General features: G+C 42.2%; 1 protein-coding gene across 1 annotated transcript; it reads right to left on the reverse strand.

Annotated features, from left to right (window-relative positions):
- Positions 1-1,269: 1,269 nt before the first annotated feature.
- On the reverse strand, positions 1,270-11,375 carry LOC148668508 (scavenger receptor cysteine-rich type 1 protein M130-like). Its single transcript, XM_088630995.1, has 11 exons — positions 11,207-11,375; positions 9,948-10,250; positions 9,233-9,544; positions 8,457-8,585; positions 7,959-8,057; positions 7,422-7,493; positions 6,744-6,830; positions 6,209-6,295; positions 5,794-5,880; positions 3,958-4,044; positions 1,270-3,769 (listed from the first exon to the last, which is right to left on the reverse strand). The coding sequence occupies exons 1-11, from the start codon at positions 11,373-11,375 to the stop codon at positions 3,534-3,536; spliced, it is 1,668 nt and encodes a 555-aa protein (XP_088487121.1). The 3' UTR covers positions 1,270-3,533.
- Between the last annotated feature and the right edge of the window lie 3,584 nt (positions 11,376-14,959).

Below are 14,959 nucleotides of genomic sequence, written 5' to 3' on the forward strand. Positions count from 1 at the left end.
GAGACAATGTAGCAGACTATCAAAATCCTGACCTTCAGGAAATTTTACTGTACAATTTATTAAAATATTACCCTCTGAACATTGCATGAGAGAATACATTGGCAAATGATGAGTTTTATTCCATTTTGAAAAGAGAAGAAAGAAAACACAATTTTGTGGAGCCTGCTTCAGGTGCAGTCAGCAAAAATAATCTTTCGGTAAGAGAGGTTGAGGTCGACTTGGGTTTATGGGATGTCCAGCTTCTTGGGGACTGAGGCCTTTGCTGGGAAGAGATTGCTCATCCTGTGAAAGGGAAAGGTCAGGAGGTATAGCAACAACAAGGTTAGGATTGGTGGAGGTGGTAGGGGTGTTGATGTTTTTTCTCTGTAGAGGATGATTGAGTTTTTTATCCTTCTCTGAAATGAGAAACTGGAAAGATTTGGAGTTGAGGGATCTTATGAGGTTAGTTATAAAAGGAAGATGATATGAAACGTCGTGTTTCCTTTCTTCTCTTTTCAGCATGGAATAACTTTACTTTTTCCAAATCGATACATTGTTCTTTGGTGATTCTTCAGACTATAACATTCAGTACAATACCGTAACAGTATTGTAGAACTCACATCTTTAAGAAATATATATGTATATTTTATTATCATTGTGTTTATATTTGGAAATGTTAATAATTACTTGTTAATTTGGAAAATTCCCCCCCCCCCCCAAAAAAGCAGGCATCCTAACATTTACAGCAGACAAAAGGTTAAATGAGTTCTTAAGGGTTCATAGTGAAAATATATGAAACATTGTTTTACACAATATCTTCCCGTTATGCAAGTATACTTATTTTACAGGTGACAATGTGGTTAAGTTTGCTACCATGCAGTGCTGGAGCTCTGTGTTTCATTCCTGACCTGTTGTTCTATCTGTGTGGAGTTTGTATGTTGTCTCCATGTTTGCATGAGTTTCCTCCAGGTGCATCAGTTTCCTCCCACAGTCCAAAAACATTCTAATATTATTTTAGGAAGTGAGCTCAGACGCCTATTCTTTCATGATGATTTTTTTTAATGTCAGTTTGTCACACCTGTCAAAGTGTTTATTGTTTGAGTAAACATTTATCTTTCCTGTGTTCCTTTCATTTGAATCCAGATGCTTTTGTGGCTGTAGTTATCTGTAAGAAACAAACATTGAAGTTTCCTCTTCTTCTGGGTTCGATTTTATCATTGAGAGTGGCCAAGGGCTCCTTAATTTTTTAACTGATACTTTTAATTTCATACTTTAAAAATTACAAGCAAATAAAATTTCTAAAAAGTTTATTGTAAAACAAAACTTTAATATAATTTATTTAAAAAAAATTCCCATCAAAAAAGTGGTACATTCAGAATTGTACATCAATGAATGTTTTTTTTTCTTCTAATTTCTGAAACATGAAATTATAAAAAAGAAAGACTGAGCAGAAATGGGATGTTAAAGCCTCCCTTTTCTAAAACACAAGCTGCAGGTACTGTAGACACAGACACTGAGGACAGTACGGAAACAGTGGAGTAAAGTGGACTCAGGTCACAGACCGTGTCAATGTGTAAATAGTGGAGAGACGTGGACTCAGGCCACAGACAGTCTCAGACAGTCTCAGTGCTCAGAGCTGCTGTAAGACTGTGTGACTCTGTTGATGAAGCTCTTCTGTGTCTAGACCTGCAGGAGGAGCTTCTCCCAGACAGCCCCATCAGTCTCACAGCACCCATCCTCTCCCTGAGACTCGTCCCCAACATCATCATAGTCAGTCCTGTCAGGGGCAGGGGCTCCTTCTTCAGAGGGCAGTGTGGGCAGGACCCTGTCCACTCTAGGGCCAGTGTGGGGGACACCTGACACAGAGACACAGAGTCAGGGACAGGCAGTGGACAGGCTGATGGATAGGGAAGACTTTTAGCTGATATTTGTGGTTTAGGAGGTCATTAGAATTGAATTCATGACTTTTTAGTCATGGGTACAGTTTGTATTGCAAAATTGTAAATGTGTGATTTCTCTATAAGAAGTAATTGTTTATTAACAATGCTGAAAATAGATAGTGTCACAAAATTAATGTTTTAATTAAATCAGCCCTTGACAAATATGGTTTGTCAAATGATTCAGTTACTAAAATAATAGTGCTACAAATAGGGATTATAAAAAGGTGAACATCAGAAATGACTCAGTAGATAAATTTATAATTGAAAGAATCAGTATTACTACAATAATCATGATCCCCAACTTGTAAGGATTTTGCCAATAATATACCCAGGCTTATGGGGCACATGGATTCTTTGTTCTTTGGGAGAAAAAAATAAGTATTTCAGGCACAATTAGTTAAACAAATATTTGCTAGCAATGACAATACATGGCATAAATATACAGCACACATGTACAAATGTATTTACAAATTTACTAAGGCGTTTTAGAGACCTACATCCTAACCATCCAGAAAAACTCCAAACTGCTACCAAGTACTCAACTTTTACAGAACACCTACACAGGCCAAAAGAAGAGATATCGCTGATTTTTTAAATCAAACAGAACAAAATCTACAGTTAAATTTTTTCTTGTGAATCTGTATGCTACAAATTGAATGGTAACCTATCTCCCTGTTCTAAATATGCTCCAACTCACCAGTAGATGCTGTTTTTAGCCAAGGGAATCTCTAAATAATAATTTAAAGTTTCTAAAAACAACAGAATGGCAATCTCTCTTAATGAGGTTCAAATACTAATCTCCAATCTGGTCTTTCTGGTTGATCTGGAAAAGTACCTCTCCCCTTCTGTCTTTACAGGACTGTTGATTACTTCACTTACCCAAATCTTAACATAACTAAACAAAAGTAAACTTTATAGTTGATTTGATCACTGAATCTCACATGCCTACATCTCAGCAAACAAGCCCCTGAGAACAAAACATGTACAGTAGATACACCTGGCTTGAGGCAACATTTAAAAAGAACACTTCCATAGTCACAATAGTACAGTGGATGTTTAAAACTTGCTGTAACAATAGGAAACTGTAACAGTAAATTGAAAGAGTACTTGGTGACTTTTATGAACCAATCTAAATAAACAATATGCAATTTTATGATATAACAATAACATGCAGAACAAACAACAACCATAATAGAACATATCTGAGGAGTGATCTGGTGTGATATCAATGGCTTTTAGCGGACTAACAGTTATAGTATACAGAATAGTTTTTTCAATAGTTTTTCAAATAAAATGTTATCTTTTTGAAAAGAATTGATGATTCAGTGCAGATTTCACTTATGCTTATGAAGTACTAAGTCTCTAAAATCACAGTAATGAAGACCTAATAATTTCTGAACCTAGTAATTCTCTCTGCAGTCAGAGAACAGAATTCCTGGTCTTTGGGAATCTAAAGCTTTGTTCTGCCAAGATCTCACTCCCTCTTCATTGATCAACAGCTGATTATTTTAAATAATCAGACTTGCTGGGTGTGACAGTAGGTGTGTTTTCTTGAGACTCTGATCTTTGAAATCTAACCTTGTACCATTCATGTCTCTCCACCTTTATTGGCTGTTATTGATCCTTGTAGGACAAGAGTGAAGCCACTGCTACTGCAAAATGCCTGATTCCCCCCTGTCTTGGATGAGAGTGCAACAGAGATGGATTACGGGGGGTCATCTTCCCCATCCCTGAACTACCTAACCCACACTGAGCCCCCTGGGTGTAGCCCCTTTTACCTGAAGTTGGGTCTTCCTCACTGCTAAACACATCACTGTACCCAGAGGGTGTCTCATCAGAGAGGAGTCTCCCTGTGAACAGAAGAGCAGGTCAGTAATGGCTCTGTCATTCTGACACAGACTGGCCTGTCAGAGACCTTTTCTCTTCTAGGTAGTGTTTATTTGCAGATATGACATTAAGCCGAGAATAATTTCTAATGACAAAGGTTAGTGCAGGCTGGTACAGGGTGTACTACTGAATCTTATTTATAATAACTCACCTGACACAGTGTCTGGACTCTGGGGCACAGTGATGGCATCATCATAGTACTCTATAGCCTCTTCCTTGACAGAGGACATCAGCTCTCCTGAAGCACACAGAGCTCAGCTTTACTGTCACTCATCAGAGCATTGACTCATCTAAAGCGCAGGACTGCTGAAGCTCATCAGAACACACTGATTAACTAAACATCACATTGCGACTAAAACACCAGACTCTTAAGTACAGGAGATCGGGGAACCTGATTTCCTCTCCTATTCATTTCTTTCATAAATTTAAAATTAATCCTAGATTCTAAATTAAGATGTTGAGGGACAACAGGGCAGTAAAGTACGGATGTACAGTATTTGAACAGAGATGTCACAAAGCACACAGAGGCATGCAGACACCATTGCATTCCCATGAACACCTGATCACTCACTAATTAACTTCATAAAGAAACTAAAGCTTTTTTCTGCCAAGATCTCACTCGCTCATTATTGATCAGCAGCTGATTAATTTAAATCATCTGACTGGCTGGGTGTGTCAGTAGGTGGGCTTCAATGAGACTCTGATCTATGGGATCTAACAGCTTTTGTCAGGAACAGTTCTTTCCAGGCCCTATGTGGTTGATCCGGAAGGTGAAGAAACAATAGGGAAAAATATCATGCAGGAGTTGGTCAGGAGACAGGGGGGCGTGTCCAAGGTGAGCAGGTGTCCAGGGGAAGTGAGTCTGGGGAGAACAATCCAAGCATAAATCCAAAAGGGAAATCCAATACGGGAGGCAGAGTCCAAGACCAGGTGATCCATCCAAAGTAATTAAAAACCAGAACCGGGTCGGGACTGGCGGGGCAGGGAATCAGGAACAGGAAACTTAAAGCATAAAGGAGCCAGATGCAGCCGGACCCCAGGCTCTCACGAAACAGGATTCAATGAGAAGCCTCTTGTAGTATTCTCCAGTGCGCGTTTCCAAGCCTTTTGACTGATCTCCTGTTACGGATCTTCTGCTTACGCCTCTTGACCTCGCCTTCTGGATTTTGACTTTTGGATTGTTTTGGATATCTCTCATTACTGGACCCTTTGCCTCCCTTATCGACCCAGCCTTTGGATTTCGTCTTTCGGATCATCTCTTTGCTACTCTGCGTTCTGTGGGATTCCGGTCACGCATGAGGATCCTCCAATTCTACCTGTAGGTTCCCTGATGTCACGCCCTCTGCAGCCAGGGGGCGCTCCTTCTCTGTCCTGTCCCTAGTTTCCGGTCTGCTGTCCTTCCTGTCCCTCTCTTTCCCTTGGGTTATATATTTCCGGGTCTTGCACTCTGTCCTCGCTCAGCATTGAGGTTCGGATGTCCTGATACCCGCCTAGCACCAGGGCGGCCCACGTCCGCACCCTGAGGGCATAGGTTTCTATACGGCAATCCTGAACTCTTTGCACTAATGAGCCCGGGCCTTTTTCCCGTCTCGCCGCCACGCATATGGGTCTTTTTCCGCTCTCCTGCTCCCCACGGTTAGTCCCTTTGGACGTCCGTGACACCTGACAGCTTTATTGGCTAATATTGATCTCTGCAGATGGATTACTCGGGATAATCCCCATCCCTGAACTACCTCACCCACACTGAGCCCCCTGTCTGTAGCCCCCTTTCCCTGAAGTGGGGTCTCCCTCACTGTCCCCCACATCACTGTATCCAGAGGGTGTCTCATCAGAAAGGAGTCTCCCTGTAAACAGAAGAGCAGGTCCAATAAGAGACCTCTCTTCCAGTTAGTGTTTATTTTCTGGTGTGAAATTAGTCCGAGACTCATTTCTAATGACAAAGGCTTATGCAGGCTGATACTACTGAGTCTTATTTGTAATAACCCACCTGACACAGTGTCTGGACTCTGGGGCACAGTGATGGCATCATCATAGCAATCTGGGGCCTCTTCTTCCATAGAGGACATCAGGTCTCCTGAAACACAGAGACAGTTTTACTGTCTCACATCAGATTTTAAATACAGACAATTAGGGAACTTCAGTATATATTACATTTCAAACTAATTCTAGTTTTTTATTATTTATTGAGATGGAAACAGTGCAGCCTGTATCAGGACAGAGAGCACAATGCTGTGAACCCTTGTGAAATATATGAAGGGGAGCTGGACACCAGCAGCAGAATAACCCAGAGAATACTTCAGACTCAGTGTGATGTGCTGTGCAGTGCACAGAGGGAGAAAAAAAGTCAGACTCACTGGGTTTGGTGCAAGGTTTCCCCATGTGATTGGACTGAAATAACCCACCTGACAAGGTATCTAGGCTCAAGGGCACAGTTACAGCATCATCATAGTACTCTGGGATCTCTTTTGTCACAGGGTACATCAGCTCATCTGAAGAACACAGAGCACAGATTCACTGTCACACATCAGAACATGCTGGAGTTCCTCAGAACCCACTGATTAACTGAACATCTTGCTAGAACTAAAACACCAGACTTTAAATACAGGAGATCAAGGAACATGATTTCCACTATTATTCACTTCTGTAGTTAATTTAAAACTATGCCTAGATTTTGAACAGTGAATGATAGCTGTATTTGGACAGAGAGTGGTGTTGTGCGCATTGTGAGATATCAGAAAGGGAGCCGGACAGCACAATAACACAGACTGAGTATGCAGGGCTGAGATCACACAGAGAGAGTCAGATTCATATAACGGGTGCAGAATAACACACAGACTTAGTAATCAGAGGCTGTGCTTAAACTAAGAGAGTAGAGAGAGTCAGACTCACTGGGATGGGTGCAGAGTTTCCCCATTGCACTGGACTAAAATAACCCACCTGACAAAGCATCTGGACTCTGAAGTATAGTTATAGCATCATCATAGTACTGTGGGGCCTCTTCTTTCACAGAGGACATCAACTCTCCTGCATCACACAGATAGACAAAGAATTTACACTTTAGGACTCTGACTTACTTGACCACAGTGCTGCAATAACTTTAGTCTTTCATAACACTTTGATGTTTATGTGAACTAAAAAGTACTGTAACTAAAACGTGTTTTTTATTTGGTTATTGTAAAGTGCAATTTTAAATTATTTGTTGTGTATAATTAAGGAAAGACTCCAGGGTTGTTGATTTAACATTTAATTTGAAAGACAATTTCTACTGCATAGCATACTACTCCCCAGTCATCATACTGGGACACTTCTACTGAACTTTGGACTCGAGGCTCCATCTCCTGCTCAATCAACACTATTAGAGAAGCATCTTGACTTTCCCTTAAATGTCTCCATCCCAGTATTGACCAGGTCTAGTTTTGCTCAGCCTCTGTGATCTGCTGAGGCAACACCAAAGAGCAGAAGTTATAAGCTATCAAACGCATGTGGTTATATTTGAAAGATTCAGGATTTTCTACAGGAGTTCTCTAAATGACACCCTGGTTTGAGATGAGAGTGAGTACTGGACTGAAGATCCCCCATTCCCATACTGACACCTGTGACTCCACCCCCTCTTACCTGGTACTGGGTCTCCCTCACTGTCCTCCATGTCATTGTATCCAGAGGGCAACTTGGCAGAGAGGAATGTCTCTGTGAACAGGAGGACAGATCAATATTACCTGCAGTCAGACAGCAGCCGCACTGTCTTCTGTTTACTTTACCCACTGGGAGTTTGGGACTGATAATGCAGGTCAGGAGCTATTTTTGCTCACTGTAAGCAAACTAAAACCTCATATCAGCATGACATGAGGTCATGGCTGTACTTTACATGCTGTACTGGGTTTGTCCTGACTCTTTCCTCTGCTCGTTTCGAGAGCGTGGCTATGGAATTACTAGTGTGAGAGATGTGTGACTGAAAGGAAGGAGCAGCAAGAGACTTAGCACTTCAAAACTGAATTGTTTAATTAATTTACATCTAGAATTGAGTAGTTTGTGATATTGAGGTGATTGCCCTCTGCATATGCAGTATGTGTCTGTATTTGACAGTCTTTGCTATGAAGGGCTATACAGACCCTCTGCTGGGACCAATCATGTCTGAAGACTCTGTCCACTCACCTATCCTGGGAGCGCTGTAGGTTCCCTCTCTGGCCAGTTTGTACTCTATTTCCTCATAAAGAGCTTCATGCCCCCTGAAAAACTGTGTCTTTGCTGAGGCTTTGGGGAAAGAAAACAGAAAATTGCAGCTGTATTTGTGTTCAACAACAGATATTTACCTTCCTCCTTTTAATTTTATCTTCTGTAATGTGGCTGATTAAGTGGAAAGACACTGAACCACCATCTAAGAGCTGTGCTTAGAACTCTAAGTAAAATTTTATTTATGTTTCTTTTTTACGATTTTGTCAATATAAATATTTTTTTCTTCTGTGGTGATTTTAGGTTTAACGAGTTTTTCTAGTGCAGGAATTGCTTCTAACTGTTCTAGAGTGTTCAGTACCTAATTTATCCATTTAATCTCAAAATTTGCTTTAATAATACAGTGCTGTATTTTCTATCCACAGTTTTGATTAGTTCTATTTCCAGGATAAACATGGTTCAGGTTTGTTATTTCTCTACCTTTCCTCAGCTTCCTGTTCTGGATCAGCTGCCCCACTAACAGTAACAGCAGCACGAAGAACAGAGGCCCCAACAGCAGGAGGACCACTGCACTGATAGACAGGCCTGCTGGGAGCTGTGTCTGTACACCTGCCAAAGAAAGTGATGATCCAGGATGAGCATGGTAGGTTCAGAGCCAGGTTCTCAGCGTGGATGAAATAACCTTGGCCTGGCACTATACAGGTGGTAGTTTGTGCCTCAAAAGAAACAATGAGGTGGTGACATCCTCTGCCAGTGACACACTGAGCTTCACACAGCAGGAAGGAGAAACAAGCCCAGCATCTACAGTGAGAACCTGAAGCAGCACAATAATTTAACAATGAGGATAAATCAATTACGAAATAAGGAAAAATAAAATTAACTATTTTATGTACTTGATCTCACTCCTGGATTGACTGTTGCCTTTGGCAAATGCGAAGAAGAAAAAATTGAGGATTAATTTATTTCCTTTGTTAAGGCTTTCAGATACATTTTAAAGGCAAATAAACCTGACAGGGTCTGACAGGGTAAGCCTCTCAAGAGCATTGATGGATTCTGGCCGGTGTCATTCAGCTAAAGTATAATAAAGAGGGCAGCGTATTTTAGGTCAAATTAGCGTTCACTTTCATTAACCTGCTCAGTCAGATTAAATATAGAGGTAATACTGATAAAATGAAAACAAAAGCAAAGATGAACTATCATTTAGATAATGCTATTACCCAGAGATGTCAAGCCCTTTGAAACCAAGACTCCCTCACCTACACAGACAACCCCAGCATTTTCCTTGTGTCCACAGTTGGCCTCATTCAGAGGAAAGTGCCAGCAGTCACATAGGTGGTGCTCACTGCCCCTGCAGTTCACCTTATATGGCCAGATGGTGCCACTGCCTTTTCCGCATTCAGCATTTCCAACTGCTCTCACTGCATCTCCACAGCCCAGTTGTCTGCAGACCACCTGGGCATCCTGCAGGTCCCAGGAGTCGTCACAGACTGTCCCCCAGGAGCCCTCGTACAGCAGCTCCACCCGGCCAGAGCAGTTAGTGTCTCCTGCCAGGCGCAGAGCCAATGGGACTGAAAGACAACAGTGAGGTTACTGAGTGTCATTAGATCTGTGACTGCAGATGAGAGCAGAGAGGTTACTGAGTGTCTTCAGCTCAGTGACTGTAGTAGAGGTTAGCGAGGTATTGAGTGGCTCTAGAAGAGAGCTGTATGGTTACTGTTCCTCAGCTCAGGGCTGCAGTGTCTCTGACTGTTTTACACACTGAACTCACCTGGGCAGTGCTGCTGAGGCTGCTCTTCCTGAGGGGCTGGAGTGCTTCTGTCAGCTTCTTTTCTAGGACCTTCAAAGATTAATAATAATTATTTAATTTTATACATGTTTGGATATAAATTACTAAGAATTCAGTTTAAAGCTTTTGTCTGTTCTAAATATGGCAAAACACTAATTTACAGAGCATTACTCTTCCCTCTGTACCTGAGCAGGTGATGTTAGCCACTTCTCGGTCTGTGCAGTCATTCTGACCCCAGGGGGAGGAGGGACACTGCCACAGGGTGGAGTCGTGTTTGCGGCAGGAGACAAAGTCCAGCCATTTGGGATCAGGGCTCAGCCTGGAGTTTGTCTCTCTGACAGTGCCCTTGTCTCCACAGCCAAGCTGTTTACAGATCACTGCAACTGTGATGTCTGACATGCTGTTGGCACAGATGCTGCCCCAGGTGCCATTGTAGTAAACCTCTGCCTGTCCTGAACAGCCTGCAGACAGTCTCAGGAGAGTGTGATCTGTCAAGACAGCAGGGAAAGTCAAAGGCAACAAACCCTGACAAGACAGCCCAACGTTTCAATCTGAACTGGTAAGAAACAACCAGCAAACAATGTGAACAGCAACCAGTCTCATTTCCTGTACTAATCCAGTTATAACTGACTCACGTAATGAAACAAGGACAGCTGTACAATAACACAGCTGACATGAAGGTGACAGGAGTGTGTGGTTCTGTTCATTCAGAACCTGGAGAGTGCATCACACAGAGCTTTAAAATCCCATTACATGATCAGGTTCTGACCCAAAATGTAATTCTGATCAGCTTGGCTATTCAGCAGCAGCACAACTAAGAGACTGAGGCATGAAAGTAGAATGCGTGGCTCAGGGTGAGCAGTGCAGCGCTGTGAGTGGAGAAAACGAGGCTCAGGGTGACATTTAACACCAAGTGGTTCATCAGGATCCGACCAGAAGCCATTCTTGGAACAAATCAAAATGAAACATTTGAAGCAGAAAATCATGAAAGATCATGGCCAAGACAAATACACCCAAACAGACAACAGGTCTTATTGATGTGAGAAGTTTAAAGTTTGGACCCTAGATTTTACTGGAGGACTGAGATTAATATATACCCATTAAAGTGGAGGTGAATTTATCTTCTTTCTCTCTTTATTTATTTTTGCTGGGATGTGAATATGTGCATTCACAACTGTATCATAAATATAAATATTTATTTTAAAATTAATTCTGCATCCAGCTCAGTCTTTTCCTCAACAAGATGTATTTAAGCACTCCAGATGCAAACCATATCCACAACGTGGAATTTAAGAATATGGATTATTTTACTTAACTAACTTACTGAACACAAGATTCTCACATCCTCACAAGTCAAACATATCTAGGCACTCTAGATGCAAGCCATATCCACAATGTGGGATTAAATTATCTGAATCATTGTAATTTTAATTATCTCCCCTACCTGAACACAGGATTCTCACATCCTCCTTGTGTCCACAGTCGTGCTGTCCCCACCCTGCTGAGGGACACTCCCACAGAGACGACTCGTTCCCCAGACAGCCCACCTCGTCCAGCCAGATGGGTCCAGTTCCCTGGCTGAAGGAGGCCGGCACTGGGGCACTGAGGGCCATCCCACACTGGAGCTGTCTGCATACCACCTGAGAGTCTGCCAGGTCCCAGGAGTCATCGCAGACTGTCCCCCAGGAACCATTGTGATATACCTCCAGCCTCCCAGCACAATCATCTCCTCTCCCAACCAGCCTAAGGGATAGCTGATCTAGGACCAGAAAATTAGAGGTCAGGGGTCAGAGATCAGGAGTTCTAAGAGATCACCATGACCTCCTGTTACAAGTTGGCCCACTAGGCACAGCAGATACAGTTCAAGTACAGTGTTTCTTGACTTTTGATTAATTTAATATATACACTTACTGTAACAAATTGTTCATAAGCAGTATATATATAATATTATATATATATATTTAATATATACAGTAAGTTTAACATATTCCACATTGTTCATAAACAATATACCAGATAAGTTATTTTTTCTGACCCACTGTTGGGCATAGAGACAATAGCTCCACCAGTGTCAAATTGCATTATTCAGATAGATGTGTTTCCTGTAGATCCCAAAGACCCGAGTGTGTTTGTGACACACAGAAAAAACTGCACACACACAGCTGTTGCCTCACTGACTGATCTGGGATTCCACTGAGCAACAGAGACATCAGCACACACTGAGAGCCCTGGAGATACAGAACAGGGGCTTATTCATACCTGGTGTTTTGGAAGAGGGAAGAGCTGAAGAAAGGAAGTCTGTGAAACAAACAGAGAGAGAGAAATCAGACTGTTAACCTTGTGTGAGAGGAGCAATTTAACACCAGAAATGAAACTACAAATAAAACAGCACTGATGTGATTAAGACAGTCCTCATTCTCTCTTTACCTGCTCCAGGTGAATCTCTGGTCATATTTGAGTCTGTAAAAGAGAAGAAAGGAGCTCATTTCTGTCCACAGGAGTGATGTTTCACCAGTGGAATGTCAGCTGTGTGTGGGGCTCAACTGCACATAACATCTGTAAACTTTGACTTTCTGAGACTCACTTTCTTTTCAGGCTCCTGTTTAATTGGGCTCTATTAATTAAACTAATTAAGCAGGTCAGATGTTAATTACAGGATACTGAGGTACAGAACTTTCTTTAATCTTTTAGAGCATTGATATCAACATAAATATAAAACTGAGCTTTAGTCCTCAGTGTATTTGTGCATCTATCCATCAGAAAGAAAATAACAACCTAATAACACCTTGAGGGAATATTTGAGATAGATATGACATGTTTAAAACACCCTCACGTTTTAAGGAATATGTGTTTTCATCTTTGCATCTCTTACATAACTGGGAGTGTGTAACAGAGCAGATATTCAATCATGAAAACAGTGTGCTTCTGTGTGCAAGCAGAGGGAGTGTCACTGTGTTTTAAATACACGATTCTCACCAGAGCAGATGACTCCTGCGTCCTGTCCATGAGAGCACACTGCTCTCCCCCATGAAGAGACAGCGCAGTGTGAGAGACGGCTCTCATTGCCCTTGCACTCAAACACATCAGCCCTTACTGGTCCACTGCCCTGTCCAAACCAGGCCTGTCCTGGTGCTGCTACAGCCTCTCCACAGCCCAGCTGCTGGCAGAGAGCCCTGGCATCTCTCAGGTCCCAGTACAGGTCACACACTGTCCCCCAGTCCTTGAAGAGCCACTGTAACTCCACTCGGCCAGAGCAGGAGTCAGAGCCGTTCGCCAGCCTGAACCCTGTGTATCCAGCAGATAGGAGAGAACTTCACCAGCATGACACCACAGCAGGCCACAAGAAATACAACAAATTAAAGTACCAATACAGTGAAAAAAACTATAAGATCCAGCACATAGTGAGTGAGAAACCAATAGCAGGCATAGAATAAGGACAGATATTGTGATGCCATAAGGGATTGTTTCCTCAAAGGGTGCTACTTTCCCTGGGGACTCATTTTTCCAAGTTTTCCCCATACGTAAGATAACGATGTGCAGCTCATAGGAGAAAATTAGCACCCTGCTCTAGGCCACATAAAACCAGGATGGACTTGGAGAAGACAGAAAAATTCCCCAATAATTGCCTCAGCCTGGCACATATTGAAATAAAGTATTAATAAACCGTCCCCAAGATGAAGGTTTTCACTTATATTTTTATCTCTACAATTCCAGTCTTAGGCCTGAAGAATAGCGTTGATATTTCTGTAACAGTCCTTGCCATCACACTGGCTGTTTATCTTACTTTTCCTAGCTTCATTGGTGAGGAGCTTTGTTACAATTGAAAAATCTACCTACTACCTGCTAACTGTACTTTTTTCCCACACAGTCTGAGTGGGCTGAAGGGTAGGCTGCTGCTATTAAAACAGGCTTTGGCACAGCCTAGGCTGATTCGTTTTCCCAGCCTCAAGGCTGAAGGGCAGTTTTCGCCATTGCACAGGCTGTAGATACACGTTTCACAAGACAGCCCAGGCAGAAAGCACCATCCCCTCAGTTCTTACGCTGAACCACCTATGTTATTTTCTTCCCCTAGCAGTTCCACACCGGGTGCCAATCGGAACACCAACACAGCCAACCGACATCCTCAAAAACAACAAGCTCCTATGTCTACTGTGCCAGGTCCAGGTCATATACTGTAAGTTCCAGCTAACAAATCATGTTTTAAATTAAGTCTGGTGTGTGGGGTGTGTGCTTGGGACCCTGCCTAGAACATGCCGATTGCGTGCTGCCCCACTCGACACTCCTCAGGAGATCACCCACTCTCCCCTGGAGATCACTCAGTCTACTTCAGAGATCACCCAATCAAAATACGTATCATTTACGACTCTATAACAATTGTTTCCATGAAGGACAGTGATGTGACTCTTTTACCTGTACAAGTCAGACTCACAGCTCTACTCTGGGAGCAGCTCTGCTCTGGCCTGGCTGCAGTGGGGCAGTGCTGTAGCTTGGACTCTTGTCCTCTACACTGGAACTGCTTTCACTTGACTGCACCCTGGCCCTGTCGGAAATGAGCGCCTCTGTGTATCACTGCAGGAGCCCCACAGTCCAGCTCCCGACAGACAACCTCTGCATCCTGCCAGTCAAAGTCAGAGTCGCACACTGAGGTCCAGGTGTTCTTGAGATTCACCTCCACTCTCCCAGAGCAGAGACTGTGTCCATTCACCAGCCTCACAAAACCTGCAATAGAGAACTACAGGCTGTCAGTCTGAGCAGGTAATCTCTCACAGTGCAGCTCATTGCTCACTGTCACTGAACCTGGTGCCTGTGAGAATTAAACTTACTACCCTATGAAAATAAACCAACTTCATGTGAAAAAATAAATATAATAGATTCTCAATTTAAATCTTGACTTCTTATTGTTCCATTCATAAACAGATTTACACCTACAATTTGGCGTAGAAAATTACATTTTATAAATGCATATACTATAACAATCAATTGTACAATAATGCAAAGTGCTTTCAATAAGAATATAGATAATAGGATATAAAAATTAAATGAAAGAGAGGAGTGTTGGAAGAAAATCTGAAAGGTCAACGTCAAATAGTTAAACCAAAAAATATTTTGTGGCTGAATGTTTTAACTGAATGTAAAATTGATTAATTTCTTCCAGAAATAATGTAGATATATGTTAATCAAATAATTTTAGATGTAT

This window comes from Lepisosteus platostomus, chromosome 5 (assembly GCF_059453375.1).
Source record: "Lepisosteus platostomus isolate fLepPlt1 chromosome 5, fLepPlt1.hap1, whole genome shotgun sequence".
NCBI lineage: Eukaryota > Metazoa > Chordata > Actinopteri > Semionotiformes > Lepisosteidae > Lepisosteus > Lepisosteus platostomus.